This window comes from Ranitomeya variabilis, chromosome 1 (genome assembly GCF_051348905.1).
Source record: "Ranitomeya variabilis isolate aRanVar5 chromosome 1, aRanVar5.hap1, whole genome shotgun sequence".
NCBI lineage: Eukaryota > Metazoa > Chordata > Amphibia > Anura > Dendrobatidae > Ranitomeya > Ranitomeya variabilis.
Genome location: NC_135232.1, coordinates 402495706 through 402523405, shown reverse-complemented (window position 1 = coordinate 402523405; position 27700 = coordinate 402495706). Strand labels below are relative to the sequence as shown.

The following is a 27700-nucleotide window of genomic DNA, read 5'->3' as shown; positions in this document are numbered from 1 at the left end:
GAACTCAGTACAGTAGACCTCAGCTGTGCGACCCCCCCCCCCCCTGTGCCAGGTTCATGATCTTAGCCTCAGCGACCTGGATTCTGTCGGATTCACCATAGATCAGACCTAAACTGTCAAAAAAAGTATCAACAGAAAACCGTTCTGGGGCTTGTGGGGACAAAGAAAATGCCCAGGTCTGAGGACCCCCTCACAGTAGGGACATGATTATTCCCACCCATTGGAACTCCTCCCCCTGACGACCGGGGGCGCTGGGTAAAAAATAACAGCTCTCCCTGAATATCCTAAACTGGTCTTTCTCTCCCAAAAATTTATCAGGGAGGGATATGACCAGGTCAGGAGAGACCAACTGTACATTAGAGGGTACTGATGTCACAGCCACTGCCGGCAGTGGGGGGCTATGGGAGGTCTTCATCAAGTTACTTATCTGACCCTGCAACTGATATTGCGATGACTCTAGACTCTGGCAATCCTTCGCCAGATCCTGAGCCATCGGCATCAAATTCGCCACCTGGTCACAAAACATGTGAACAGGATCCATGCTGGAGAAAAAGAAAAACGTAGGGGCCAGATGTAAAATGACGCTAGTCACTTCTCACTGCTAAGCCGTGAGTCAGAGTGGTCAGGGAGTCCAAGGTCAGAAGCCAGGACGGTACATCATAAACAGAAGAAAGAGATAAAAGCATTGTCAGGTAACGTTCCAAGGTCAGAAGCCAAGAGGGTACGTCATAAACAGAAGGAAGAGGCAAAGACATAGTCAGGTAAGGTTCCATGGTCAGAGTACCAGGATGATAATGGATCAGAGCTGAAGGGGTTAAACAGGTGGATGGTTAAAACAAAGTCCAAGGTCAGGCAACAGATCAAACATGTAGAACACAAGGCACAGGAGAGCACAAAGCAGAAACCTCACAAGATGAATGTATGTCTGGCAGTGGTCTGGGAGAAGCTGCTCAGTTAAGTAGGCATGACAATTACCTGGGATAGTGAACACCTGTGACAGCCGCCGCCTCCCAGTCACAGATTGGCTAGTCGAGCTGTCAATAAACACACCGACAGCTCAGCATGCCCCTGATTTAGACTAGATGTTCATGCTCTCAATCAAAGTACTGACAGCTTCAGCATGCCCCTGTACCAGATTGGATGGCCGAGCTGTTAGTAACTGCATCCCAGACACCCTGAGGGGTGGAAACGTGACAAGGAGTATTTGGAACTTCAGGTACCTCATGCAGAATTTCGATATCTGGCTCTCCTCCATGGTATTCAATGTCCTTCTCCACTAAGTCATCTGACTGCGCACTAGGTGTCAGCCGTACCTCCGCAGCTTCACTGGGGCTGCAGTCATCTTCAACTTCCTTGGTGCACATCGGCTACACCCTATTCACTTCCATGCTCCTGAGTAATGCAGACATCACACAGCAGGCAAACGACGCCTTCTCCCTCACTTCTCAGTGTCCGGCGCCATGGCTCTGCCTTGCTCTGGGTGAGCCTCCCCTCTGCTTACCTTACCATTCCTTCCAGGTCTCCGTCCATCCTCTATGGTCACTCTGCAAAGGGCTGAACCTTCTCCCTCCACTCTGCTCCTCGGGGGCGGGCTTTTCTGTCCAAGGATCGTCTCCTCCAGGTGCAGCATTCTCTCCAGTGGGCATGACCAATGGGGGAGTAGGTGAATCTTTGTCGTTGGCTGCCTCGTGTAGGGCAACACCTTGACATGTGTCCCATTTTTCCATAAGTCCAACACTCACTTCAGAGACTGTCTGCTAGGCAAAAGCATACCTATCTATATCGCTGTCTGCCGGGAAAAGCATACCCTCTCTGCAATCGTTCCTCATCCCAGGAATAGGGTTAGATTCTGGGGTTGCTGCTGGAGTTTTTCTTACTCCTCTAATTTCTATTATCTCCTGCCGTAAATTACCCCGGGGTATGGGATTGGATTCCAAGGTAGCAGAAAGGGCTTCTTTTAGGCTCCATATTTCTGCACTGATTTCTCGCATTTCCTGCCGTAATTTGCAGGCCCACTACGGCTCTGCTACCGGCAGGGTAGATACTTAATTGCTCCGGACCATCCCTGCTAGGGCCGCCACCCCGTTCCTGCTCTCGCATGCGTGCCTCCGCCTACACTTCTAAGAAGGTCATATGTGGGTTAGTGCACAAGCGTTCTCACAAAGCCTGCTTAAGCGTCGCATCCCTAAGACCTGACACAAACTGGTCTCTCAAGATCCTATCAGGGGGTCCCACTCCCATAGTCCCCACATCTTCCCTCTTAGCAATGAAAACGAATTGATATACTGCGTCACCGTCACCCCTTCTCACTGAACATGGCCAAACAAATGCAACTGCAGCTCCCCAAAATCAGTGGGGTCCCCATGCATCTCTTCCAGGATCTGCACCACCTTATCAAGCCTATCCTGCTCATGTGGTGGGTGAAACATAACGGAATACCAGGCCTCGCCATCTAGGGTCATTAACAGTATCTCTGCCTGCAGCGCAGGGGCCATGGGGTGCATCCACAGCATGCCCTTAACCCTTTCAGTCTAGTCCCACAATATCATGTTGCTCCCAGTGAACTTTGGGAGATTACTAAGGATCGCCCCCAACGGCAAGCCGAACCTCGGAGTGCTCATATTGAACTGGTCTGCAGCATCTGTGTCCGAGGACTGCACCCTGCCTACTACGTTAAATGTAAAGCAGGTAAAAGGATGCAGTAACACAGAGGCGCGGAGCAAGGGTTAACTATTGTTTACTTAGTCACCAGTAATGAACTCCTTGCAGGGACACACCAGTGAGATAACAGGGAGAGGGGAAAAACAGCTTAAACATTGTGAGGCCATGTGCACACGTTCAGTATTTTTCGCGTTTTTTTTCGCGTTTTTTCGCTATAAAAACGTGATAAAAACGCGAAAAAAACGCTTACATATGCCTCCCATTATTTGAAGTGTATTCCGCATTTCTTGTGCAAATGTTGCATTTTTTTCCGCGAAAAAATCGCATCGCGGAAAAAAAAGCAACATGTTCATTAAATTTGTGGAATTGCGGGGATTCCGCACACCTAGGAATGCATTGATCTGCTTACTTTCCGCACGTGGCTGTGCCCACCATGCGGGAAGTAAGCAGATCATGTGCGGTTGGTACCCAGGGTGGAGGAGAGGAGACTCTCCTCCACGGACTGGGCACCGTATAATTGGTAAAAAAAAAAGAATTAAAATAAAAAATAGTCATATACTTACCTTCGATGGCCCCCGCAGTCTTCCCGCCTCTCAGCGGTGCATGCTGCCGCTTCTGTTCCTATAGATGGTGTGGTGAAGGACCTGCAATGACGTCGCGGTCACATGACCGCGATGACGTCGCTGTCACGTGACCGCGACGTCATCGAAGGTCCTGCACCACACCATCTATTGGAACGGACGCCGCTGAGGAGATCGGCTGTCTGCAGAGGGTGAGTATAACCATTTTTTTTTTAAAATTATTTTTAACATGATATATTTTTACTATTGATGCTGCATAAGCAGCATCTATAGTAAAAAGTTGGTCACACTTGTCAAACAGTATGTTTGACAAGTGTGACCAACCTGTCAGTCAGTTTTCCAAGCGATCGCTTGGAAAACTTTAGCATTCTGCAAGCTAATTTCGCTTGCAAAATGCTAAAAAAAACGGGAAAAAAACGCAAAAAAAAATGCGGATTTCTTGCAGAAAATTTCCGGTTTTCTTCAGGAAATTTCTGCAAGAAATCCTGACGTGTGCACATACCCTAATGGTGATTTAACTCAGCAGTAGTGTTGTGCGATACCTTCCGATATGCAAAGGTATCGGATTGGATCGGCCGATATCCAAAAAATATCGGATGATATCCAAAAAATATCAGATATCGCCGATACCCGATACCAATGCATATCAATGGGACACAAAATATCGGAATGGTTCCCAGGGTCTGAAGGAGAGGAAACTCTCCTTCAGGCCCTGGGATCCATATTCATGTATAAAATAAATAATAAAAATAAAAGATATTGATATACTCACCCCTCCAGCGGCCCCTGCTCTTAGCGGTGCCTCTGTTCTTAAGAATGCAGAGTTAAGGACCTTCGATGACGTCGCGGCTTGTGATTGGTCGCGTGACCGCTCATGTGACCGCTCACGCGACCAATCACAAGCCGCGACGTCATCAAAGGTCCTTCACTCCCTGCATTCTTAGTAACTGAGGCACTGCTAAGAGCAGGGGCCGCCGGAGGGGTGAGTATATCAATATTTTTTATTTTTATTATTTATTTTTTACATAAATATGGATCCCAGGTCCTGAAGGAGAGTCTCCTCTCCTCCAGACCCTGGGAACCATATGCACCGCACACTTCCGATTCCGATTTCCGATATCGCAAAAATATCGGAACTCGGTATCGGAATTCCGATACAGCAAATATCAGCCGATACCCGATATTTGCAGTATCGGAATGCTCAACACTACTCAGCAGTCTTTTTATCAGATTCAACTTATCTTGGCTCAGCTGTCTTTTTTCCGCTTGCAGTCCGATGGGTGATGGGATGCTGGCGAAGGCCAGTGCTGCGACCTCAGGCTTCCCCGCCTAACACACGGTCCTGCTTCTGGCGGCAGCGGGTGGTCAATTGTTTTGCCCCCTGAGTCGCTAGCCCATTGAACTGCAGAAAAGTGAAGCTCTGCACAAGTCTCTTCTCGGCGTGTGCTTTCCTGTGCACCCGCCAATACCTGGATGCCCACACCGTAATGCTGCACTTGGCACCCGACTCTCAGCACACCCGCTGGTACCTAGATGTCCACACCGCAATGCTCTGCGCACGTCTCTCTGTGCTCTGCGGTCGGTAGTCTTTCCCAACAAATTCCCGCTTGGCGTGCTCCGACCTGCATGCTCGGCGACGCTACTGAAGGTCCTTACTGCCCCCGACCCTTATCACTGCCAAGCGGCCTATTGCTGCTTGCGGCATGCCGCAGGTCCTCACTCGCTCAGCCCTCTGGCGGGAAGCCCCACTCGCAAACCTCCTTATACTATCCTGACTCACGACGTCCCCTCTCTGCAGGTCATGGGTCTGCTCCATCCTCAATTTCCTTCATCCCTGCAACGGGAGGCATGGCCTCGGCAGTTCCGGACCCGGTGATTCAGCAGCACTTGCAGCCTGGTTCTCTCTTCTACAATTGCACTACAAATTTTGGGGACCCTTTTATCCTATTACCCTTGTGAAAATAAAAACATTGGGGCTAAAGTAACATTTTTGTGAAAAAAGTAAAATGTTAATTTGTTCCTTCAACATTGCTTTAGTTCCTGTGAAGCACCTAAAGCGTTAATAATCTTCTTGAATGTGGTTTTGAGGATCATGAAGAGTGAAGTTGTTAGAATAGTGTAACTTTTGGGCATTTTCTTTCATATAGGCTGCCCAACGTCACTTCAAATGTGATGTGGGCCCTAAAAAAATGGTTTTATAAATTTTGTTGGAAAAAATGAGTCTGTTGATCAACTTTTCACTACTAAATTCCTAACAAAAAATATATATGCTTCAAAAATGATGCAGATGTAAAGTAGACATGTAATAAATGTTATTTTTTAACTATTTTGTGTGACATAGCTCTCTGTTTTAAGGGCATAAAGAGTTAAAAGTATGAAAATTGTGACATTTTCAAAATTTTCAGCAAATTTCCAATAAACGCAAGTCATATTGAACTAATATAACTATCTGTTTTGAGGGCATAAGAATTAAAAGTATGAAATTTGTGACATTTTCAAAATTTTCAGCAAATTTCCGATAAACACAAGTCATATTGAACTAATATTACTGGTATAATGAATATGTCACGGAAAAAAATCAATCAGTGGATCCGTTGAAGCACAAAAAGTGAAACTTTGGCTGGGTCATTAAAGTTAAAATAGACTACGTCACTAAGGGTTAAGCTGAAGTAATTTTTCGCCTCTTATTTAGAGTCCCTTTAATTCTTGCACAACACTCACTTTGTCACCTGAATTTGGCGGGCCATGTTTACGGTCCGATGGGCGGTGTTTTCTGTTCCTTTATTCACCCCTTCCTTTCCTGCTGGCTGCAATATTGTCTTGAATGTGATTAGGTTTCCTCTGTAGTACACGCGTGCGCAATGCAATCATGCCTTGCGCCAGCGCACTATGTCCCGGAAGTATTTAGCTGTGTTCCGGGACATAGTGCGCCGGCGCATGCGCACTAATGCTTTTCGGCTTTGCCCGCAGTTGGGCAAAGCATACTGCGCGTGCGCAAGGCAAGATTGCTTTGCGCACGCGTGTACTACGGAGGAAACCTAATCACATTCAAGACAATATTGCGGCCAGCGGGAAAAGAAGGGGTGAATAAAAGAACAGAAAACACCGCCCATCGGACGGTGAACAGGGCCCGCCAAATTCAGGTGACAGAGTCCCTTTAAGGAGAGCTTTTTAACATCAGAAGTAAGTGAAAATGTGACAAATCGGGTATTCTTTTAACATCAGAACTAAGTGAAAATGTGATAACTCAGGTATTCTAAGAAAAAGGGCTTTTTACAGTTATTGCTATGCTGAGTTTCTAAGGTGGGTGCATGGTTTCTACAGGTTCTTTTTATTCACAGCAACTAAAAAAACTAAATCAAAAGCTCAACAATAATTGTTATAATATTTCTTCACAAGCTAGCTAGCAATGCCACTAAAGGACAAGAAGCAGTCACTATACAAAATTAAACCGAAACAAGGTGAAACAATTGGCAAGGACTAATGCCAGCTTTAAAAACATTTCAGTATAAAACAGAGCAATTATGCAGCAGCTATGGATGGCCTTTCAAAGAACAATATTTTTTAAAAGGAACCAGCAGAAAAAAACGCTACTAACCTGCAGGTATGGGGTTAATCTGCAGGTTAATAGCGTTACTAACCTGCCTGGGCACTTACCCGAACACTGTGGGGATAAATTAACTTTATTCTCCCCAGCAGCGCTCAGGTTTCCGACACGGGGCGGTGCTGGCGCAGGTTCTGTAACCAGACCCTCTGCCCTTGTTAACACTGATTCTGCATTGGGTCATCTGTCAGTCAGGGTCAGGGGGACGGTTACAGCTGACGCCCCTATGACTGAAACCCGAACATTGCAGGGGAGAATAAAGTTCATCTGCAGACTAACCCCATATCTGCAGGTTAATAGCATTTTATTTGGTGACAGGTTACCTTTAAGCACCATTTCAGTAATTAAGAAAAGGTCTCATCGTGCACAGCTGAAAAAAAGCTAAACCATGTGATGGTCAAAAAAAGACCACATTTACTGTATAAATCATCTGCCTACAAATAAGTTGTTTTTGACCCCTTCCCAGCTGCAATGTTTTTTTCTCTTTGGTCTTTCAATAACAATGCTAGAAGGAATCGTATATATGTCTCTAGAAATTAGGCATAGCTATTCACCTAGACAAGAAGATATTAATTTATTTTGTTGTTCTTTTATATATCGTGTTCCCTTATGCAGCGCCTCAGAGTCCTGGTCGTTGCAGTAATGTCGCTCTGCCACTAAGGGGAGTGATGTTACGTCTGATTTCACTAAAGGAGTTCACCTGACCAGGTATCACACACACACACTACACCTCACACTCCGGCCACCAGGGGGTGGTTCTATCTAGTAGGCCACTCCTCACGCTCTGGTAAAACTGGGGGTTGGACAGGAAGTCAGGGAGAACGTAGCTGGGAAGAGCTAGAGAGAGGACCTGCCAGGGGTGGGATCCTGGCAGAGTTCTAGAAAGAGACAAGATCTTTACGGAGTTGTGCCTGTGCCTTAAAGCGGCAGACTCCTAAGAAAGGACAAGAAGCGAGGTTTATTGTGGAGAAGTGAGGAACGGAAATACAGCAAAAAGGAGATAATACCAGAAGGAGTCGTGCCCCAAGATCAGCAACATCCTTCTGAGGCGCGTAGCCAGTGGCCGGAACGCCGAGAAAGTAAGAGACTCCACGCTTACTTTAGACTACGGCCGGGCAGTTAACCATAGGTTGGCTGTCTCACCATTACACCTAACGAAGACAATGGAGGCAAACTGTGGGAGAGGGGCGTCCCTAGGGTCCCTATAATATAGCTCCAGGCCTACCCCGTCATACGGGTGCGTCCCATCCATATCATCTGGGGGACGGAGAGAGAGAGAAAGACCAGAAATATACACGACAGTTGTGAGGACTATCCCGTGGTGCTCAGCAGGGAAGTACTACAACACACAGGCACTAGAAGGTAGACACTGATTTCCACCTGCAAAGGGAACTCTGGATGTGCCTTTGGACCGGCCAGTCTCAGCCAGCCCTGTTAACAGTACTCTGGATTGCGGACCCTGAAGCCTTCAGTAAAGAGGTAAAGAGACTGCAACCCTGTGTCCTCGTTATTCACCGCGACCTGCACCACGCACCACCACCTACACCTTTCATTGGACGCCCCTTAGCAGGGTCACGGACCGGGTCTAGCCACCGTGACAACCCCAGAACTGAGACAGAGAGGCCCGGTACCCCGGGGCCCCGTGGCCCCGGGGCGCTCCAAACTTGGCGTCACGAACAGGATGTACTCAAGCCTGAAGAATCAGGTCATGTGTGCCTTGGGACTGTGTCTGAATTGTGCTTGAACTGTGATTTATTGCAAAGACTGCGTGTTGCTATTTGCCGCCAAAATCCGCCATCGCTGCGCACGAAGGGAGGAGCTAGAGCTTCGTGGGCGGAGCCAGTCAAAGAGCGCGGAACCAGAAGACGCGGTAAAGCGATGATCCCGGCAGAAGAACACCAACACCAGCAGGTTAGCAGGGGGAAGGAGCGGCCATGTCTGAGTCGGGGGGAAAAGAGGCGGCGGTCGCAGCCGTAGACCCAGAGGCACCTTCGGGCCTCGCATTAGACACCGCCGCAGGCCTTGTACCACAGCCGGCTGCCGCAGAGCTCGCCGCCCCTATCCACCAGCCGGAGGCTGCTGCGGCTACAACAGCCATAATGCCCTTCTCCATGCCGTACCTACCTGGAGCAGCCTGGCTCCCGCGATACTCTGGAGAGTCACATACATTAACTGACTTTAAAGAGTGGATCTGCAGCCTGCTCGAGTTCTATCCCTTGACGGAGCCTCAGAAACTTCATATGATAACAGGCCAACTCTTTGGGGCGGCTCTGAGAGAAGTGAAGTCCTGGCCTGCCGCGGATAAGGGAACTGCACAGCAGGTCTTTGCAAAGCTTAAAGCCACCTTTGACACCCGCACCGCTACGGAAATTAACTTGACTTTCTATGGGTGCAAACGGAGGCCGCAGGATAGCTTACGTAACTATGCCCTTAACCTCCAGGAGGCGCTGCGGGCCATCAAGCAGAGTGACCCCGGCAGCATGCAAGATGAAGATAAACTCCTGAAAGAGCGGTTCATTGAGAGGCTCCTGTGCAGCCACCAAAGGGGTCAACTGCACTTCCTGGCCATGCAGAATCCAGACGTGACTTTTGCGCAATTCAAGGATAAAGCCATCCAGGCGCTACAAGAGCGAGAACCCAGCCGTGCAGTGCCTCTCAGGCGTCAAGCTCTCACATACCACCAGGAGGTGGCGTCGGATGCCCCAGTCGCCGCCGAGGCCGATGCCCAAATTCTAGAGGACGATTCCCCTGCAGGACTACGCCTCCAGATGCAGGAGCTGACCAAGAGCGTTGCTGCCCTAGCCCGGACCGTGCAGTCCCTACAGGAGGCCCCCAAGGAGAAGATCCAGCTGGCCTCCAGACCAGAGGATGTTCCCTGGATGCGACAGAGGAGGACACCGCCAACCAGAGGCAGGGACGACGATCGCTTCCATCGGGACGGACGACCTATCTGCCGCCGCTGTCATCAGGTGGGCCACCTTGCAAGGTACTGTCATTTAAACGAGCAACCCCTGGGGCAGAGGGCCAACCCCCAGGAGTAGGACGATCAGGCCCGCAGCATTGCAGAGCCAAATACATTGGAGGGTGACCAGTTCTTCCTATTGTGATTGACGGTATCCCCATGAACGCTTTGCTGGACACCGGTTCTCAGGTGACGACTATGCCTTACGTGCTTTATAAACGGTATTGGGAGGACACCGATATTACTCATGGCCCCGATGACGATTTCACCATAATAGCCAGTAATGGTCAGCCATTGCCACAAGTGGGGTATAAAGAGGTCACCATCAAAGTGGGGCGGGTAGAATTGAAGGCCCAAGGGATTGTAATTGTTGATATTGACCGCCGTGAATGTAATCCCATGATGACCATTGGTACTAATGTTATAGAAAATTGTCTTGCAGAAGTTATTGTCCTATTACAACAGGTAGCAGAAACAGCTGGCTACAGTGAACAACGTGCCCTGCAAAGGGAAATCAGGGCCTTGATGCAAAGACAGCAGGTGGAGCTGACTGGTGGTGAAATTGGTCGTGTCACAGTGAGTGATTCAAACCCCATTGCGATACCCCCCAGGAGTGAAATGTTGATATGGTGTCGGGCAGCCATAGGCCTCAGGGGTAAAGACTATCAGGCCCGGGTAGAACCCGTATATTCGGATAACAGGCCTACCCTCCTGACAGCCAGAGGGGTGGTTGACATCCGCAAGGGGAGGGTGCCGGTACGTGTTCTCAATTGCGGGGAGGAAGAAGTCCAGCTAGCCAAATATGCCACACTTGCCAAACTGTTTACTGTTAATAGTAGTGTGATACAGGCACCTGGGCCCCGTCCAATCCGGCGGAGAACAACGGTTCTGTAGGGCAACCGAAGGATTGGTGTCGGGAATTACACGTGGGCACTGACTCTACCCCACCTCACCAGAAACAGGGGGCCTACAGGGTGGTTCATGAGTACGAGCGGGTCTTTAGCAAACACACCCTAGATTTTGGACAGGTAAAAGGGATCCAACATCATATCCCCACAGGGGATCACCGACCCATAAAAGAGAGATACTGTCCTGTACCCCCAGCTCATTATCAGTGTGCCAAGGACATGTTGCGAGAGATGAAGGAGGCTGGGGTAGTGAGGGACAGTTGTAGCCCCTGGGCAGCTCCATTAGTCCTTGTTAAGAAGAAAGATGGCACAATGAGAATGTGTGTGGATTATAGGCAGTTAAATCGCATTACACATAAAGATGCATACCCACTACCCAGGATAGAGGAGTCCCTGGCCGCTTTAAAATCTGCTAACTATTTCTCTACCTTGGATCTCACCAGTGGGTACTGGCAGCTTCCCGTGGCGGAGGCAGACAAGGAGAAGACGGCCTTCACGACGCCGATGGGTCTCTGTGAATTCAACTACATGCCCTTCGGATTGTGCAACGCTCCGGGGACGTTCCAGAGGATGATGGAGTGCTGTCTGGGGCACAAGAACTTTGAAACTGTACTGCTGTATCTGGACGATGTCATTGTCTTCTCTAAGACCTATGAAGACCATCTGAAGCACCTGGCCGAGGTGTTTGAAGCCCTGTCCAACTTTGGCTTAAAGGTGAAACCATCCAAATGTCACCTGCTGAAACCCAAAGTACAGTATCTAGGCCATGTGGTGAGTGCCGAAGGAGTGGCCCCAGACCCCGACAAGGTTACAGTGATTAAGGACTGGCCGAAACCCAGCAACCTCCATGAAGTCCGGCAGTTCCTCGGGTTGGTAGGCTATTACAGGAGGTTCATCAAGGACTTCACCAAGAAGGCCGTGCCATTGCAAGATCTATTGGTGGACCACTCCAAGAAGACCAAGGGGAAGAATACCCCATTTGATTGGAACGAAGGACTGGAGGGATCATTCACTTGCTTGAAGATGGCGCTGACGGGAGAAGAGGTACTGGCCTACCCTGAATATGATCAACCGTTTCTGCTGTATACAGATGCCAGCAATGTAGGACTGAGAGCTGTGTTGTCCCAGATCCAGAAAGGCAAGGAGAGGGTAATCGCTTACGCCAGCAGGAAACTTCGTCCCACGGAAAGGAACCCTGATAACTACAGTTCCTTCAAGCTGGAATTCCTCGCCATCGTTTGGGCAGTGACGGAGAGGTTCAAGCACTACCTGGCTTCAGCGAAATTCACTGTCTTCACGGATAACAATCCACTAACACACTTGGACACCGCCAAACTCGGGGCCTTGGAACAGCGGTGGATGGCCCGGCTGTCCAATTACGACTTCACCATCAAGTACCAGGCAGGACGCAAGAATGCGAATGCTGATGCTTTGTCCCGGATGCCCAATTTGCCAGAAACGGGGGAGGACCCGGAGGCACTTGAAGAAGTAGAGCTGCCCACTTTCCATTGCCCCAAAGCCACTCAGTGCTCCCATCATGTGAAGAACAGGCACAGAAACAACCAGGATGCCACACTGAATCCCCTGCCCCACCACGGGTGGGCAGAGACCCAGGATGGTGACCCTGCGGTCCGTCGGGTGAAAGAGCTCCTGACGCAGGCAGGTTTGCATCCCGGCCCGGATGATCCACAAGAAACCCAACAGCTGTGGAAGGGGAGAAGCAAACTGTTTATTCACGATGGTAAGCTGTGCTGAAGAAGTATTGACCCCCGAACTCATGAATTGGTGTGGCAGATAGTGGTTCCCAGGCAAGATGCGCCAATGGTTCTGGGAGTGTACCACGATGGGGCTGGACACTTCGGGTGGAGGAAGTTGGAGAGACTACTCCGAGGGAGATTCTATTGGATTGGCATGAAAAGAGCCATCGAGAAGTGGTGTCGGGAGTGTGGCCCGTGCAGCCTGCGCAGGAAGGACCGTGACAGCCAACGAGCTCCTTTGCAGCCCATCATCACCAAACGGCCGCTAGAATTGGTCGCGCTAGACCACGTGAAGCTGACGCCTAGCCGGTCGGGCTATGTCTATGCTCTCACCATTGTGGATCATTACTCCAGGTTCCTGGTGGTTGTACCTGTCAAGGACCTAACGGCCAGGACGGCCGCCAAAACCTTCCAGCAGTACTTCTGTAGGCCCCATGGGTACCCGGAGAAGGTACGGACCAATCAGGGGCCAGCGTTTGAGGCGGAGGTATTCCAGGAGTTCTGCAATCTGTACGGGTGTAAGAAGATCAGAACCACACCGTACCACCCACAAACCAACGGGATGTGTGAAAAGATGAACCAAGTGGTGATCGACTTATTGAAGACCTTGCCTGTAACGAACGGAACTTGTGGCCAACAAAGTTGCCCGACCTGGTAGACATGTACAACCACATCCCAGTGAATTCTACCAACTGCACTCCGGCGTACCTGATGCGAGGAAGGTCTAGTAAGTTGCCCGTTGATCTGGACATGGGGGTTCTAACCCCCGAAGTTACCTCGCCGGATGTCGATTGGGATACGGAGAGGCAGCAAAGGTACCGCAAAGTACAGGAATGCATGGAAAGAAGTCTCGCTCAGGCCAGGCAAAAACAGGAAAGGGACTACAACCAGCATGCTCCTGCGATTCCCTTGCCGCCTGGTGAACAGGTACTCAAGCGGAAGAGAAGGCTACACAAACTGGATGACCAATGGGAAGCGGAACCATATACCGTCCTGCCGTCCGATTTCGACAATACTAAAGTCTGGCTCATCAGCAAAGATGGAGGGGAAACCTCAACAGCAATATCCAGAGACCACCTTAAGGTATGCCCCGATAAGTTGAGGGAGAAGGAAACAGGTCCAAGAGCCTCTCCACCTGTAGAAGAGGAGAAAATGATACACACTGTTCTTGGTGATTTTCCCCAGTCTTGGACTCAAATAAATCAGGCCATAGTGGTACCTGTCTTAACGTTTCGTCAACCGAACCCGCCTGAACTAGACGTGGTGCCAGATCCTCCGGACCCACAATCACCACAGACCCCGTTGGACGATGCCATGCCCAACGTCGGACCGGCAGAGTCTCCCTCTGCTATCGGCGAATCTGCCGTACCCACTGTTGGTAGCAGCAGCTCTGAGAGATCCAGCATGCCAGTGCTGCCCAGACTCACTAGAAGCGTAGCTAGAAGGCAGTGCACTACACCAGTGGTAGCAAGCATAGCGAGCCCTGCTAGGCCAATAGCAACCCCCGCACTACGGAGGTCTACACGTAGCACCAGGAATCAGACTCCCCTTCGTTACAAAACTTGGAGGTATTAACTAAAGTTGCTAATTGTGTTTGTGTAAATATCTTTGTTACAAGTTTAAAAATGGACAACGGAGCAGTGGACAGTGAATTGCTCCAAAACTTTCAAAGGGACCCCTTTGTTTACCCGGGGTCCCTGCTGTTTTAAATTTACAACCACTGAACTGGGAGTCATGAACTGTGCATGACCAAAACTTTCGCAACGTTCAAGAGTCCTCATCTCCCATAAAGGGAAGCACTGTTATGTTTAATTGTTTGTGATATTTCAAAAGTTTATGTGTTTTCTGTTAACATGTATTGTTGTTCTTATTTTCCCAGTCCGGGAGTACTGGATTTAACCGGGGGGGAGTGCAGCGCCCCAGAGTCCTGGTCGTTGCAGTAATGTCGCTCTGCCACTAAGGGGAGTGATGTTACGTCTGATTGCACTAAAGGAGTTCACCTGACCAGGTATCCCACACACACACACTACACCTCACACTCCGGCCACCAGGGGGAGTGGTTCTATCTAGTAGGCCACTCCTCACGCTCTGGTAAAACTGGGGGTTGGACAGGAAGTCAGGGAGAACGTAGCTGGGAAGAGCTAGAGAGAGCACCTGTCAGGGGTGGGATCCTGGCAGAGTTCTAGAAAGAGACAAGATTGTTACGGAGTTGTGCCTGTGCCTTACAGCGGCAGACTCCTAAGAAAGGACAAGAAGTGAGGTTTATTGTGGAGAAGTGAGGAACGGAAATACAGCAAAAAGGAGATAATACCAGAAGGAGTCGTGCCCCAAGATCAGCAACATCCTTCTGAGGCGTGTAGCCGGTGGCCGGAACGCCGAGAAAGTAAGAGACTCCACGCATTACTTTAGACTACGGCCGGGCAGTTAACCATAGGTTGGCTGTCTCACCATTACACCTAACGAAGACAACGGAGGCAAACTGTGGGAGAGGGGCGTCCCTAGGGTCCCTATAAAATAGTTCCAGGCCTACACCGTCATACGGGTGCGTCCCATCCATATCATCTGGGGGACGGAGAGAAAGAGAGAAAGACCAGAAAATATACACGACAGTTGTGAGGACTATCCCGTGGTGCTCAGCAGGGAAGTACTACAACACACAGGCGCTAGAAGGTAGACACTGATTTCCACCTGCAAAGGGAACTCTGGATGTGCCTTCGGACCGGCCGGTCTCAGCCAGCCCTGTTAACAGTACTCTGGATTGCGGACCCTGAAGCCTTCAGTAAAGAGGTAAAGAGACTGCAACCCTGTGTCCTCGTTATTCACCGCGACCTGCACCACACACCACCACCTACACTTTTCATTGGACGCCCCTTAGCAGGGTCACAGACCGGGTCTAGCCACCGTGACAACCCCAGAACTGAGACAGAGAGGCCCGGTACCGAGTACCCCGCGGCCCTGCGTCTGGGGGCGCTCCACTTACGTATACATAAAAAAAACCTTACACAGCCATGTGCAGTCTGTGTCCGGTCTGGACTTGGATTGATCCCATGGCGGTACAGATTTTAACGGAAAATGCTATATAAGAAATATAAATGAAATAAAGAAATATAAATACTGTAATATATATTTGGTGAAATGAGAAATCTTATATTACATGCATTAAATTGCCCTTTAGCATTTCCTATTGTAGATTAACGTATTCCCAGAAAGTACCTGAATGTTCCAGTGAGGCTTCTGTCTTCTCATTAAGTGCTTGGTTCCAGAATACACAATGGTAGGAGTCAGACATGTTCATGCCTTTGATAGTGCTTGTGACTTTATAAAAGCCATCTGGAGTCTGAGTGTGTGAAGTATTTGCTGGAGAACTTACATTGACTCCATTTTTTTTCCAGTATACCTCTGCCTCAGGATAACCTAATGACTCACATGTGAAAGATAATTCGTTGTCTTCTGATATATGAGAAGAAGCCACAATTTTACTGTAAGACGCTGTAATGAAAATAATAATAAAAAAAATCATGTTTAATGTAAATGCACATAGTTACAGAGTTAATAAGGTTATAAAAGACACAGGTCCATCAGAAACAACCTATAACGCTACTGTGCTAATCAAGAGGAAAGCAAAATCCCAAATTCCTTATATTTGGGGAAAAAAATTCCTCCTATTCCAAATGTAGTAATTAAATACCATGAATCAATGTCAACATGAGTGTTTGAAAAAAAAAATGCACTCGGCACTCCAAAATGTAGATAGATTAGGTTTTTATTGTGGCAATCGGAGTGGAACCCTTCTTGAGCACCAGTCCTCTCTACCTATCACTACTCTTCAATGTATAATCAGACCTTTAATGATCAAGTCATCCATGTCCTTAAAGGGACACTGTCACCCCCCTCCAGCCGTTATAAACTAAAAGAGCCACCTTGTGCAGCAGTAATGCTGCATTCTAACAAGGTGGCTCTTTTAGTTTTAGGTTCAAGTATACCCCAAATAAAGCGTTTTTATACTTAGCCACAATTCCTGTCTCTAGCCAGGGAGGCGGGTCCTCACTCCCCAGCTTGGCCAGCTCCTCTGCCGTCACTCCAATCTTCCTGCGCTTTCGGCATTACTGCTGCACAAGGTGGCTCTTTTAGTTTATAACGGCTGGAGGGGGGTGACAGTGGCCCTTTATTGTAAACAATAAAAGAATTGCAAATTCAAACAGTGGCCCCAACACTTCCAACCAATCCAAATAATATTCTGCTTCCTGGGAACCTCTTTAAATCCTCCCCCTTGTAGCCAATTTTTATTTCTGAATCTTCATTATTTTCTCCTTTTCTTCCTACCATCTTTTGAATTTTGGTAGCCAGATATTTTAATGTGTATACATATATACAGGGTGGTCCAAAAGTAGGTGGACAGTATGTGTAATAGGGTTATGGAGGGTGAGATTTATCAAACATGGTTTTTGGGGTTCAAAGTTCTCATCACACATCTAGATAAGTTTCTTGGGGGGACTAGTTTCCAAAATGGGGTCACTTATGGGGGTTTTCTACTGTTTAGGTACATCAGGGGCAAGTCTGCATTCCAAAACGTCACTACTTCCCTTCCGAGCTCCAACGTGTGCCCAAACAGTGGTTACAGTGGTTTACCCCTACATATGAGGTTTCAGCGTACTCAGGACAAATTGTACAATAACTTGCGGGGTCCAGTTTCTCCTTTTACCCTTGGGAAAATTAAAAAATTGTTGCTAAAACATTATTTTTGTGACTAAAAAGTTAAATGTTAATTTTTTTCTTCCATGTTGCTTCTGCTGCTGTGAAACACCTGAAGGGTTAATAAACTTCTTGAATGTGGTTTTGAGCACCTTGAGGGGTGCAGTTTTTAGAATGGAGTCACTTTGGGGCATTTTCAGTCATATAGACCCCTCAAACTGACTTCAAATGTGAGGTGGTCACTAAAAAAAATGGTTTTGTAAATTTTGTTGTAAAAACGAGAAATTGCTGGTCAATTTTTAACCCTTATAACTTCCTAACAAAAAAAAATTGTTTCCAAAATTGTGCTGATGTAAAGTAGACATGTGGGAAATGTTATTTATTAACTATTTTGTGTCACATAACTCTCTGGTTTAACAGAGTAAAATTCAAAATAAATAATAATAATAATAATAATAATAATAATAATAATAAATCAAAATAAATGTCATTATGTACTGTCCCCCTACTTTTGGACCACCCTGTGTATGTGTATGTATGTATATATATATATATATATATATATATATATATATATACACTCACTGGCCACTTTATTAGGTACACCTGTCCAACTTCTTGTTAACACTTAATTTCTAATCAGCCAATCACATGGCGGCAACTCAGTGCATTTAGGCATGTAGACATGGTCAAGACAATCTCCTGCAGTTCAAACCGAGCATCAGTATGGGGAAGAAAGGTGATTTGAGTGCCTTTGAACGTGGCATGGTTGTTGGTGCCAGAAGGGCTGGTCTGAGTATTTCAGAAACTGCTGATCTACTGGGATTTTCATGCACAACCATCTCTAGGGTTTACAGAGAATGGCCCGAAAAAGAAAAAAAATCCAGTGAGCGGCAGTTCTGTGGGCGGAAATGCCTTGTTGATGCCAGAGGTCAGAGGAGAATGGGCAGACTGGTTCGAGCTGATAGAAAGGCAACAGTGACTCAAATCGCCACCCGTTACAACCAAGGTAGGCCTAAGAGCATCTCTGAATGCACAGTGCGTCGAACTTTGATGCAGATGGGCTACAGCAGCAGAAGACCACACCGGGTACCACTCCTTTCAGCTAAGAACAGGAAACTGAGGCTACAATTTGCACAAGCTCATCGAAATTGGACAGTAGAAGATTGGAAAAACGTTGCTTGGTCTGATGAGTCTCGATTTCTGCTGCGACATTCGGATGGTAGGGTCAGAATTTGGCGTAAACAACATGAAAGCATGGATCCATCCTGCCTTGTATGGAGCATCTTTGGGATGTGCAGCCGACAAATCTGCGGCAACTGTGTGATGCCATCATGTCAATATGGACCAAAATCTCTGAGGAATGCTTCCAGCACCTTGTTGAATCTATGCCACGAAGAATTGAGGCAGTTCTGAAGGCAAAAGGGGTCCAACCCATTACTAGCATGGTGTACCTAATAAAGTGGCCGGTGAGTGTATATATTACTATGTAAAAGTTTGGACACATCTGTTCATGCAATGGTTTTCTTTGTTCTTATTGGAGTGATATTTAAATTCAGAATAAAGCCACAAAAGCACACATATGGAAGCAAGGAGTGAGGAATCAAACTGGAGTATGTGTCAGACCTCAGATTTCTCTAAGTACCACCCTTTTACACTGATGACAGTTTTACACACACTTGATGTTCTAGTCGTCACCTGGAATGGCTTTCCAATAGCCTTGAAGGAGTTTCTAGAGATGCTCAGTACATTTTGGCTGCTTGGCCCTCACTCTGTGGTGCAACTCATTACAAACCATCTAAATTGGGTTGCAGTTGGTGATTGTTGAGGCAATGTCATCTGTCGCAGCACTCCATCCCTTTATGGTCACATAGCCCTTACATAGCCTGAAGGTTGGTTTTGGATCATTGTCTTTTTGAACAACAAATAGTGGTCCCACTAAATACAAACCAGATGGTATGGCATGGTCGTTGCAGAATGCTTAGTAGCTATACTTGATAAACGTGACTTGAATTTAGAATAAATCACCATTTGTGTCTCCAGCAAAGCAAACCCACACCATCACACCTTTCCATTCATGCATCACAGTGGGCACAACATGTGTAGAAACCATTCCCTCACTTTTTTGGCAAGACATGGCGATTCATTCATCAGGCCAGAGTACAGATTTCTACTGATCTAATGTCCAGTCCTTGTGTTTCAGTCCTCAGTAGTGGATTCTTTGCAGCAATTTGATCATAAAGGCCTACTTCTATTTGTCTTCTCTGGATAGTTGATAATAAAATATCTGTGCATCATATATGAGGAGTGAAAATCCAGCTTCCAAAAAATTCCAAATTTATTGTGAATAAAAAGTAAAATCCAGTCAGTAGAAATCACATAATAGCAGTGGCGTAACTACAAAGTTATGGGCCCCGGTGTGAACTTCCAAATGGGGCCCCCCCCACGCCCCCACCTTCCCCTAGATACGCCTCGGACTGTTGCAGGAATCTCCTGCACTGCGACATGGTGTTGGGTGCCAGCACAGCCCGCACAGTGGTATATCCAGCACAGCCCGCACAGTGGTATATCCAGCACAGCCCGCACAGTGGTATATCCAGCACAGCCCGCACAGTGGTATATCCAGCACAGCCCGCACAGTGGTATATCCAGCACAGCCCGCACAGTGGTATATAGAGCACAGCCCGCACAGGGGTATATAGAGCACAGCCCGCACATGGGTATATAGAGCACAGCCCGCACAGGGGTATATAGAGCACAGCCCGCACAGGGGTATATAGAGCACAGCCCGCACAGGAGTATATAGAGCACAGCCCGCACAGGGGTATATAGAGGACAGCCCGCACAAGGGTATATAGAGCACAGCCCGCACAGGGATACATAGAGCACAGCCCGCACAGGGGTATATAGAGCACAGCCAGCACAGGGATATATAGAGCACAGCCCGCACAGGGGTATATACAGCACAGCCCGCACAGGGGTATATAGAGCACAGCCAGCACAGGGGTATATAGAGCACAGCCCGCACAGGGGTAATAGAGCACAGCCCGCACAGGGGTATATAGAGCACAGCCCGCACAGGGATATATAGAGCACAGCCCGCACAGGGATATATAGAGCACAGCCCGCACAGGGATATATAGAGCACAGCCCGCACAGGGGTATATAGAGCACAGCCCGCACAGGGATATATACAGCACAGCCCGCACAGGGGTATATAGAGCACAGCCAGCACAGGGGTATATAGAGCACAGCCCGCACAGGGATATATACAGCACAGCCCGCACAGGGGTATATAGAGCACAGCCCGCACAGGGGTATATACAGCACAGCCCGCACAGGGGTATATACAGCACAGCCCGCACAGGGGTATATAGAGCACAGCCAGCACAGGGGTATATAGAGCACAGCCCGCACAGGGATATATAGAGCACAGCCCGCACAGGGGTATATAGAGCACAGCCAGCACAGGGGTATATAGAGCACAGCCAGCACAGGGATATATAGAGCACAGCCCGCACAGGGGTATATAGAGCACAGCCCGCACAGGGGTATATACAGCACAGCATGCACAGGGGTATATACAGCACAGCCCGCACAGGGGTATATAGAGCACAGCCAGCACAGGGATATATAGAGCACAGCCCGCACAGGGATATATAGAGCACAGCCCGCACAGGGATATATAGAGCACAGCCCGCACAGGGGTATATAGAGCACAGCCAGCACAGGGGTATATAGAGCACAGCCAGCACAGGGATATATAGAGCACAGCCAGCACAGGGGTATAAAGAGCACAGCCCACATCACATCTCATCTCTCCCCCCCCCCCCCGATAATGGCCCCACAGTCCAGTTAAAAAGAAAAAAAAAAAACCTCACCTTTCCTTTTGCCCGCGCTGCTCCCGGCGGCTGCAGTCTGCCCAGGACACTGCAGGTGCGCGATGATATGACGTCATCGCGCACCCGCAGTGTATTGTCAGAGGCAGAGCGGGGAATGATGGGAGAGGAAGCGTCAGGTGACGCTCTCTCCTCCATCATTGCATTGAACTATACCGGTGTCATAGACGCCGGTATAGTTAAATGCGGCGGCGGGACTGGCGGGGGGGAACAGTGCAGCGGGCGGCCCACTACTGGCACCGGCTCTTCTGGCATTTGCCATTAGTGCCCGATGGCCAGTCCGGCCCCGCAGGTCAGGGGCCGGCCCTGGGCCCCTGACCTGCGGGGCCCGGTCGCAATGGCGACCGCTGCGACCGCGGTAGTTACGCCCCTGCATAATAGTGAGTAACAGACAACGCGTTTAGAACAATAGTTTATTCTTTCTCAGCTTTGAGAATCAGAATCAGAGGGAAAGTATAATAGAATCACTGACACACTTCTGTGCCTTCGGGAATCTTCTTGCAGTGCTGTCAGACCTGTGTGAGGTGAGAGCAATCGAGAATATGTTGTGCACACTAGGGGTGGGGAGTTGGGGGACCTCTTATGATGACAGGAACTGAGCAAACCGGCCACTCAGAGAAATAAAAACATAATTTTGTGTGTGTCACTATATTCTGAGACCCCTAACCTTTTTATTGTTATGTTGATAGAATTGTGTGAGTGCTTGTTTTCTCTGTGATGAAATGATGTTTTTATTGATACCATATTGAAGTACATACAGTGGCATGCAAAAGTATTCACTCACCTCCTCGACTCTTTACCTATTTTGTTACATTACAACCTGTGTTAAATATTTTTGTAATCTGATTTGTGTATGATGCATCAGTACCAAATAGTTTAAATTGGTGAAGTGAGAAAAATATAGGCATAAATTAAATTTATGGGATCAAAAAACTGAATATTGGCATGTGCATATGTCATAACCCCTTTTGTGATGAAGCCCCTAAAAATTTCTGGTGCAAGCAATTATCTTCATAAGTCACATGTTTAGTGAAAAGAAGTCCACCTATGTGCAATCTAAGTGTCCCATTGGTCTGTCAATATATACACACCTATTCTAAAAGGCCACAGAGGCTGCAAGTAAGTAAGCTAGTAAGAGGTACCACTAACCAAACAACACCATGAAGACCAAGGCGATCTCCAAACAAGTCAGGGACAAAGTTTTTGAGAAGTGTAAGTCAGGGTTGAGTTCTAAAAAAAAATATCCCAAACTCTGAAGATCCCCCAGAGCACCATCAAATCCATTATCATCAAATGTAAAGAGCATGGCACCACAACAAACCTGCCAAGAGAGAGCTGCCCACCAAAACTCTCAGCCTGGGCAAGGAGAGTATTAATCAGAGAAGCAGCACAGAGTCCAAAGGTAACCCTGAAGTAGCTGCAGAGTTCCTGAGCAGAGACTGGAGTATCTGTCCATATTACCACAAGAAACCGTACACTCCACGGAGGTGGCCTTTATGGAACAGAGGGCAGAAAAAAACGTTACTTACACGCAAAAATTGTAAGGCTCATTTTGAGTTTGCCAAAAGACATGTGGTAGACTTCGTAAATGTATGGAGGAAGGTGCTGTGGTCAGATGAGACCAAAATTCAACTTTTTAGCCATCAATGTAAAAGCTGCGTCTTGCGCCAAACCAATTCAGCTCATCACCCCAAGACCTCCATATCCACAGTGAAACAAGGTGGTGATGGCAGCATTATGCTGTGGGAATGTTTTTCAGCAGCGGGGACAGGGAAAATGGTCAGAGTTGAGGGGAAGATGGATGGTGCGAAATTCATGGATATTCTTGAGGAAAAATTGTTTCAGTCTGTCAGTGATTTGAGACTGGGGTGGAGGTTCACCTTCCAGCAATACAATGACCCAAAGAATACTGCTAAAACAATACTCAAGTGGTTTAAGGGGAAACATGTAAAAGTTTTGGAGTGACCTAGAAAAAAGCCCAGACATTTATCCAATTGAGAATCTGAGGTCATAATTGATGATTGCTGTTAACCAGAGGAAACCATTTATCTTGACGGAGCTTGAGCAGTTTTGCCTTGAGGAATCAACAAAAATCCCAGTGGCAAAATGTGGAAAGCTCATAGACTTATCCAAAGTGACTTGCAACACAATTGCCACAAAAGAAGGCTCTTCAAAGTACTGAATAGTTATACACACTGTAGTTTTCAGTTATTTTGTCCTGTTTGTTGTTTGCTACACAATGAAAAGAAAACCAAATATTCACAGTTGCCGGCATGTTCTTTACATGAACTGAGACAAACCCTAAAACAAACAGTGAGATTCCAGGATATGAGGTAGTAAAACACAAAGAATGCCGAGGGGGTGATTACTTTCGCGAGCCACTGTACATTTTCATAGCTTTTATTGCATATTTGTGGGAAGTGTGGAGACACAAAAACAGCAAATCTGTCATTTTGTTTCTTTTCTAGGTTATTTTTTGCATGATAGTGTTTACCATTTGGGGTAAATAATTGTATGTTTTAAAGGGAATCTGTCACCCAAAAATCATATATGAGCTAAGGCCACTGGCATCAGGGGCTCATCTACAGCATTCTGTTATGCCAGTCGACCCGGACCGCAGCGGGACCGCCCCTGGGTGAGTATAATATAACCAGTTTTTCTTACCTTTCAGGTTACATCGGGGGGGGGGGGGGAATGCTGTAGATAAGCCCCTAATGCCATTGGCCTTAGCTCATATATAATTTTTGGGGTGACAGATTCCCTTTAATACATCAAACTTTTACAGACATGGCGATATTAAATGTGTTTATTTTTCCTTTATTATTGTTAATGTGTTTATTTGTAAAGCCGGGAAAGATGAGTAAATAGAATTTTGTTTATTTTACTTTTTAACATATTGTTACAAACTTTTTTGCTTACTTTTTACTTTTACGGCAACAGCATGGACAACAAATGACAACAAATGAATGTATACATCCAAGGGAATATAACTTACATAAGTGACAAATAGTGTAGTGTAGTGTAGTACTGCGCCCGTGCCGCCACCCCGACAGCGCCGTTTCGCCTACCAGGCTTCTTCCATATTGCCCCCATATGGGGCATGCTGTTTCATTAGGATATCATATATGTGCCTTCACTATACGAACATCGATCTAGCATTTTATATCATGATTAGAGCCTCATACAATTTAGGATACTTTTGTTTACTTGCAGGGACTACTAGGTCTTCATAGGACCGTATGTCTCTAGCACTGTCTGCACTTTATTTCAGCTTTTGCCCTTTCTGACATCTTTTAGAATATAATATTAGATCCCCCATGAAACTTTTTTATATACTTTATTGCCGGTGGTGACTATTAGGTCTTCACATGACCATACGTCTTTAGCACTTTTGCACCTTACTGCAATTTTATACGTTTTAAGAGTTTCAATTACGGTACATTTTGGGGATTGCAATATCACTGTAGGCTCACCATTCCATTGGCTATTTGATGTGCCTTACTTTTGCCTTGTTGCTGTTTTGATTTTATCGAGATTTCCTCTGTATTTCATGGATTCTGATGCAGACCAAGTTTTTAATTATCGGTTATAATAAAATATTGTACATTTTATTTGCTTTTCATGCTTTTTTTTCCCCCCTTACATGTGGGGAATATTGTATTGACAAATGAATAACATGTCTATATCAGTCACCTAAACAGCCACTGTCAAAGACTGACATCGACATTTAAAGAAGGGTTAAATCACAGCAATTGGAACAAGCTTCAGTCTCCGTTGCTGCAGGCAAACAACCCACCTCTGCCAGGAATGGTGTATGCTCAGTTCCTCAGCCTGCTCCATTCACCTGCTCTCAGCGTGTGACGTATATGTACGTCACACATCAAGAATTCATATTTGTATATTTACAAGACTTTGCAAAATTTTTGAGGATTAGCGAGCAGGCAAACAAACGTTGTTCAGTCAACAGCAATCTAAGCTGTATGGCCAGATTTACAAACTAACCTTGAACATTAAGCATGATGGCCTTGAAATCAGATCCAGCAAGATGCAAAACACATAGATATTTTCCTGCGTCAGTGAGCTTCACTTCTTCAATTTGCAGAATAGCCATCCCATTTTTTAGCTTTTGCATAATCAAACTTGCTCTTCCTTTATACATATTATCCTGGCTTAAAACATCTTCTCTTCCTTTGTTAAACATTGTTACTTGACTTGGTTTATGGGTCTGTGGTGGTACATGTTGCCAGGAAACTGTAAGTTTGCTAAGGTCATCCTGCTCCGTAACTGGAAATTTGCATACCATTTGTACCGTGTCCCCATATCTTGCAGTGTAAGTTGATTGTGGAGCAGTCACTACAAATAATGCTGTATTGGATAAAACAAACATATCATTATCCCTATAGTATTTAGCAGTGGTTACATTGTTTTGAAAAGTATTTTATTAAAAACATGAAAGAAAAATACAGCCATAGTTACCAATACCTGGTCAGTAGTGATGAGCGAATGTACTCGGATAAGGTCTCAACGTGTTATCTGAGTATCTTGGGCGTGCTCGTATATTATGTTCGAGTCCCCGCAGCTGCATGATTTGCAGCTGTTAGACAGCCTGAAAACATGTGGGGATTCCATAACAAACAGGCAATCCCTGCATGTGTTGAGGCTGTCTAACAGCCGCAAATAACACAGTTGCAGGAACTCGGACATAATATCCGAGCATGCTCGGATAAGACGTTTTCCTAGTATGTTCGCTCATCACTACTGGTCACACTACTCATGCACTGCAGGGTACAGGAGGCCAACAAGAGAAAAGAAGGTGGCAGCACAGGTGCCAAGTACTGATGAGCAACCACCTACCATCCATTGTATTTTGCCCCTGTGCTGCCTCCACCTTCATCCTGGGGGGTCTACTGAATCCTGCAGATATTGGTAAGTATGGCTGTCCTGTTCTATTATTTTGTTTCTGTCTTTTTGATTTTACTTTTTAGTGTAGGAATTTACAAGAAAAAGAAGACTCTTGACATGAGTTGCGAGCTTGCGCATTTTGGCCAATAAATCAATTATGACCTCATGCATTTGTTTATCTTTGCAGGATGCAATCAGGCCCTGTAGTATTGGCTTGGGGAATAGGGGTGTCTGTCATTGTGAGCTGAACTTAGAGTGCTGGGTAGCCAGCCTGATCTAATTGTACAGGCATGACCAACAGTCTGTAAGCCGGCCATTGCGCACTACACGGATATGAGGATAGGGCATCAATATAAAAGTAGTGGACAACCTCTACATTTTTAGAATAGGCAGAAACAAACAGTTGTGCAGCAGAATGTTTGCACAAATGGCGGGAGTTATGATAAACCAATCTAGAAATGCACACGCAATGTTATGCAGTTATGGAAAACACATGGAGGCTTCTCTATAGCAGCCTATTTTCTCATTTCTTCACAGCCACAATACCCGGCGACGACCACTGTGGTGGAGATCACACTTTTATGGGATTTCTTACTGATTTCATAATAAAGATTTTGTGAAAAACCCTTATACCTTTAGCCCACATACACCCTTATGTAAGACATGTTATCAGGCATGTGTGATATTTCCACAGTCTACAAAAACACTGTGCATGTTTTTCTATAGGTTAGTCACAAAGAGAAAGAACAGATTATTCACAGATAATATTCCACTGAAATCATCATGTGAAAGAGAAACCTAAGAAAGTGCTCATACCTAGGCCCGGAAACATGAAATATGTTTGCACATTAAAATGACTAAGACTAAAAAAAACTAGGACTGTGACTATTTGACCATTTTGTACATACACATGTAGGAAGGAACCTGTCATGTCAAAAAACACAATTAACCTGCCGATATGGGTTAATAGCGTTCTAAAGCCATGTAGTCATAGAGGCACGGCTTCAGTCATCGCTCACTATATAGTGAGTGGTGACTGTAACCACGTCCCTGGCACTAACGTACAGCTGGCTCTTACAGGCTGTCAGTCAGGGCGTGGTTACAGCCACCACTCACAATGTACTAAGTGCACCGGCCACACCTCTATGACTGAAAACCAGAGGCTACCGGGAGGTATAAAGTTTATTTCTTCTTGGCAGTCGGGCTGTCAGTGTGGTGGCCGCATGGCTTTAAAACTCTATTAACCTGCAGTTTAACGCCATATCTTCAGGTTAAAGAAGCACTCCCTATCAAAGTTTTCATCCTTTTAATATATTTCAATAATCATATTATATAGCAGTATGTACTTACAATTGTTCATGTTGAATTTCTACCCAGCTAATTCTTCTATTTACCATTAGGTTTATGACATCACATGATTAATAATGTCGAGCTAAATCCTTCTGAGCTCTATGTCAACACAGGAGGTCAATTTTCCCTGCATGAGTCATTAGTCACTGCAAAAGTCCCTGGCGGGGGGGACGGGAGGAGGTAGCAGCTGGGTCAGTAATTGAAGAAGTGAATGATAACTGGAGGGACAAGAGACTTTTTGCTTCTACATAGAGCAGAGAGAAGAGAAGAAATTACTAGGTAGAAAGGCAAAATGAGCAATTGTAAGTACACAGTGCTATATCATATGATGACTGTAATATATGAAGAGGATAATAACTTTGATAGGTGGAGTGCTTCTTTAGT

General features: G+C 46.6%; 1 protein-coding gene across 2 annotated transcripts in view; it reads right to left on the bottom strand.

Annotated features, from left to right (window-relative positions):
• LOC143804222 (programmed cell death 1 ligand 2-like) overlaps positions 1-27700 on the bottom strand; it is a 169129-nt gene that overhangs the window by 83653 nt on the left and 57776 nt on the right. For both annotated transcript variants that reach the window (XM_077283350.1, XM_077282535.1), the window contains exons 3-4: positions 25067-25429; positions 15687-15962 (exon numbers count right to left, since the gene is read on the bottom strand). In XM_077283350.1, coding sequence (XP_077139465.1) covers positions 15687-15962; positions 25067-25429 — 639 coding nt within the window. The remainder of the gene's footprint in view (positions 1-15686; positions 15963-25066; positions 25430-27700) is intronic.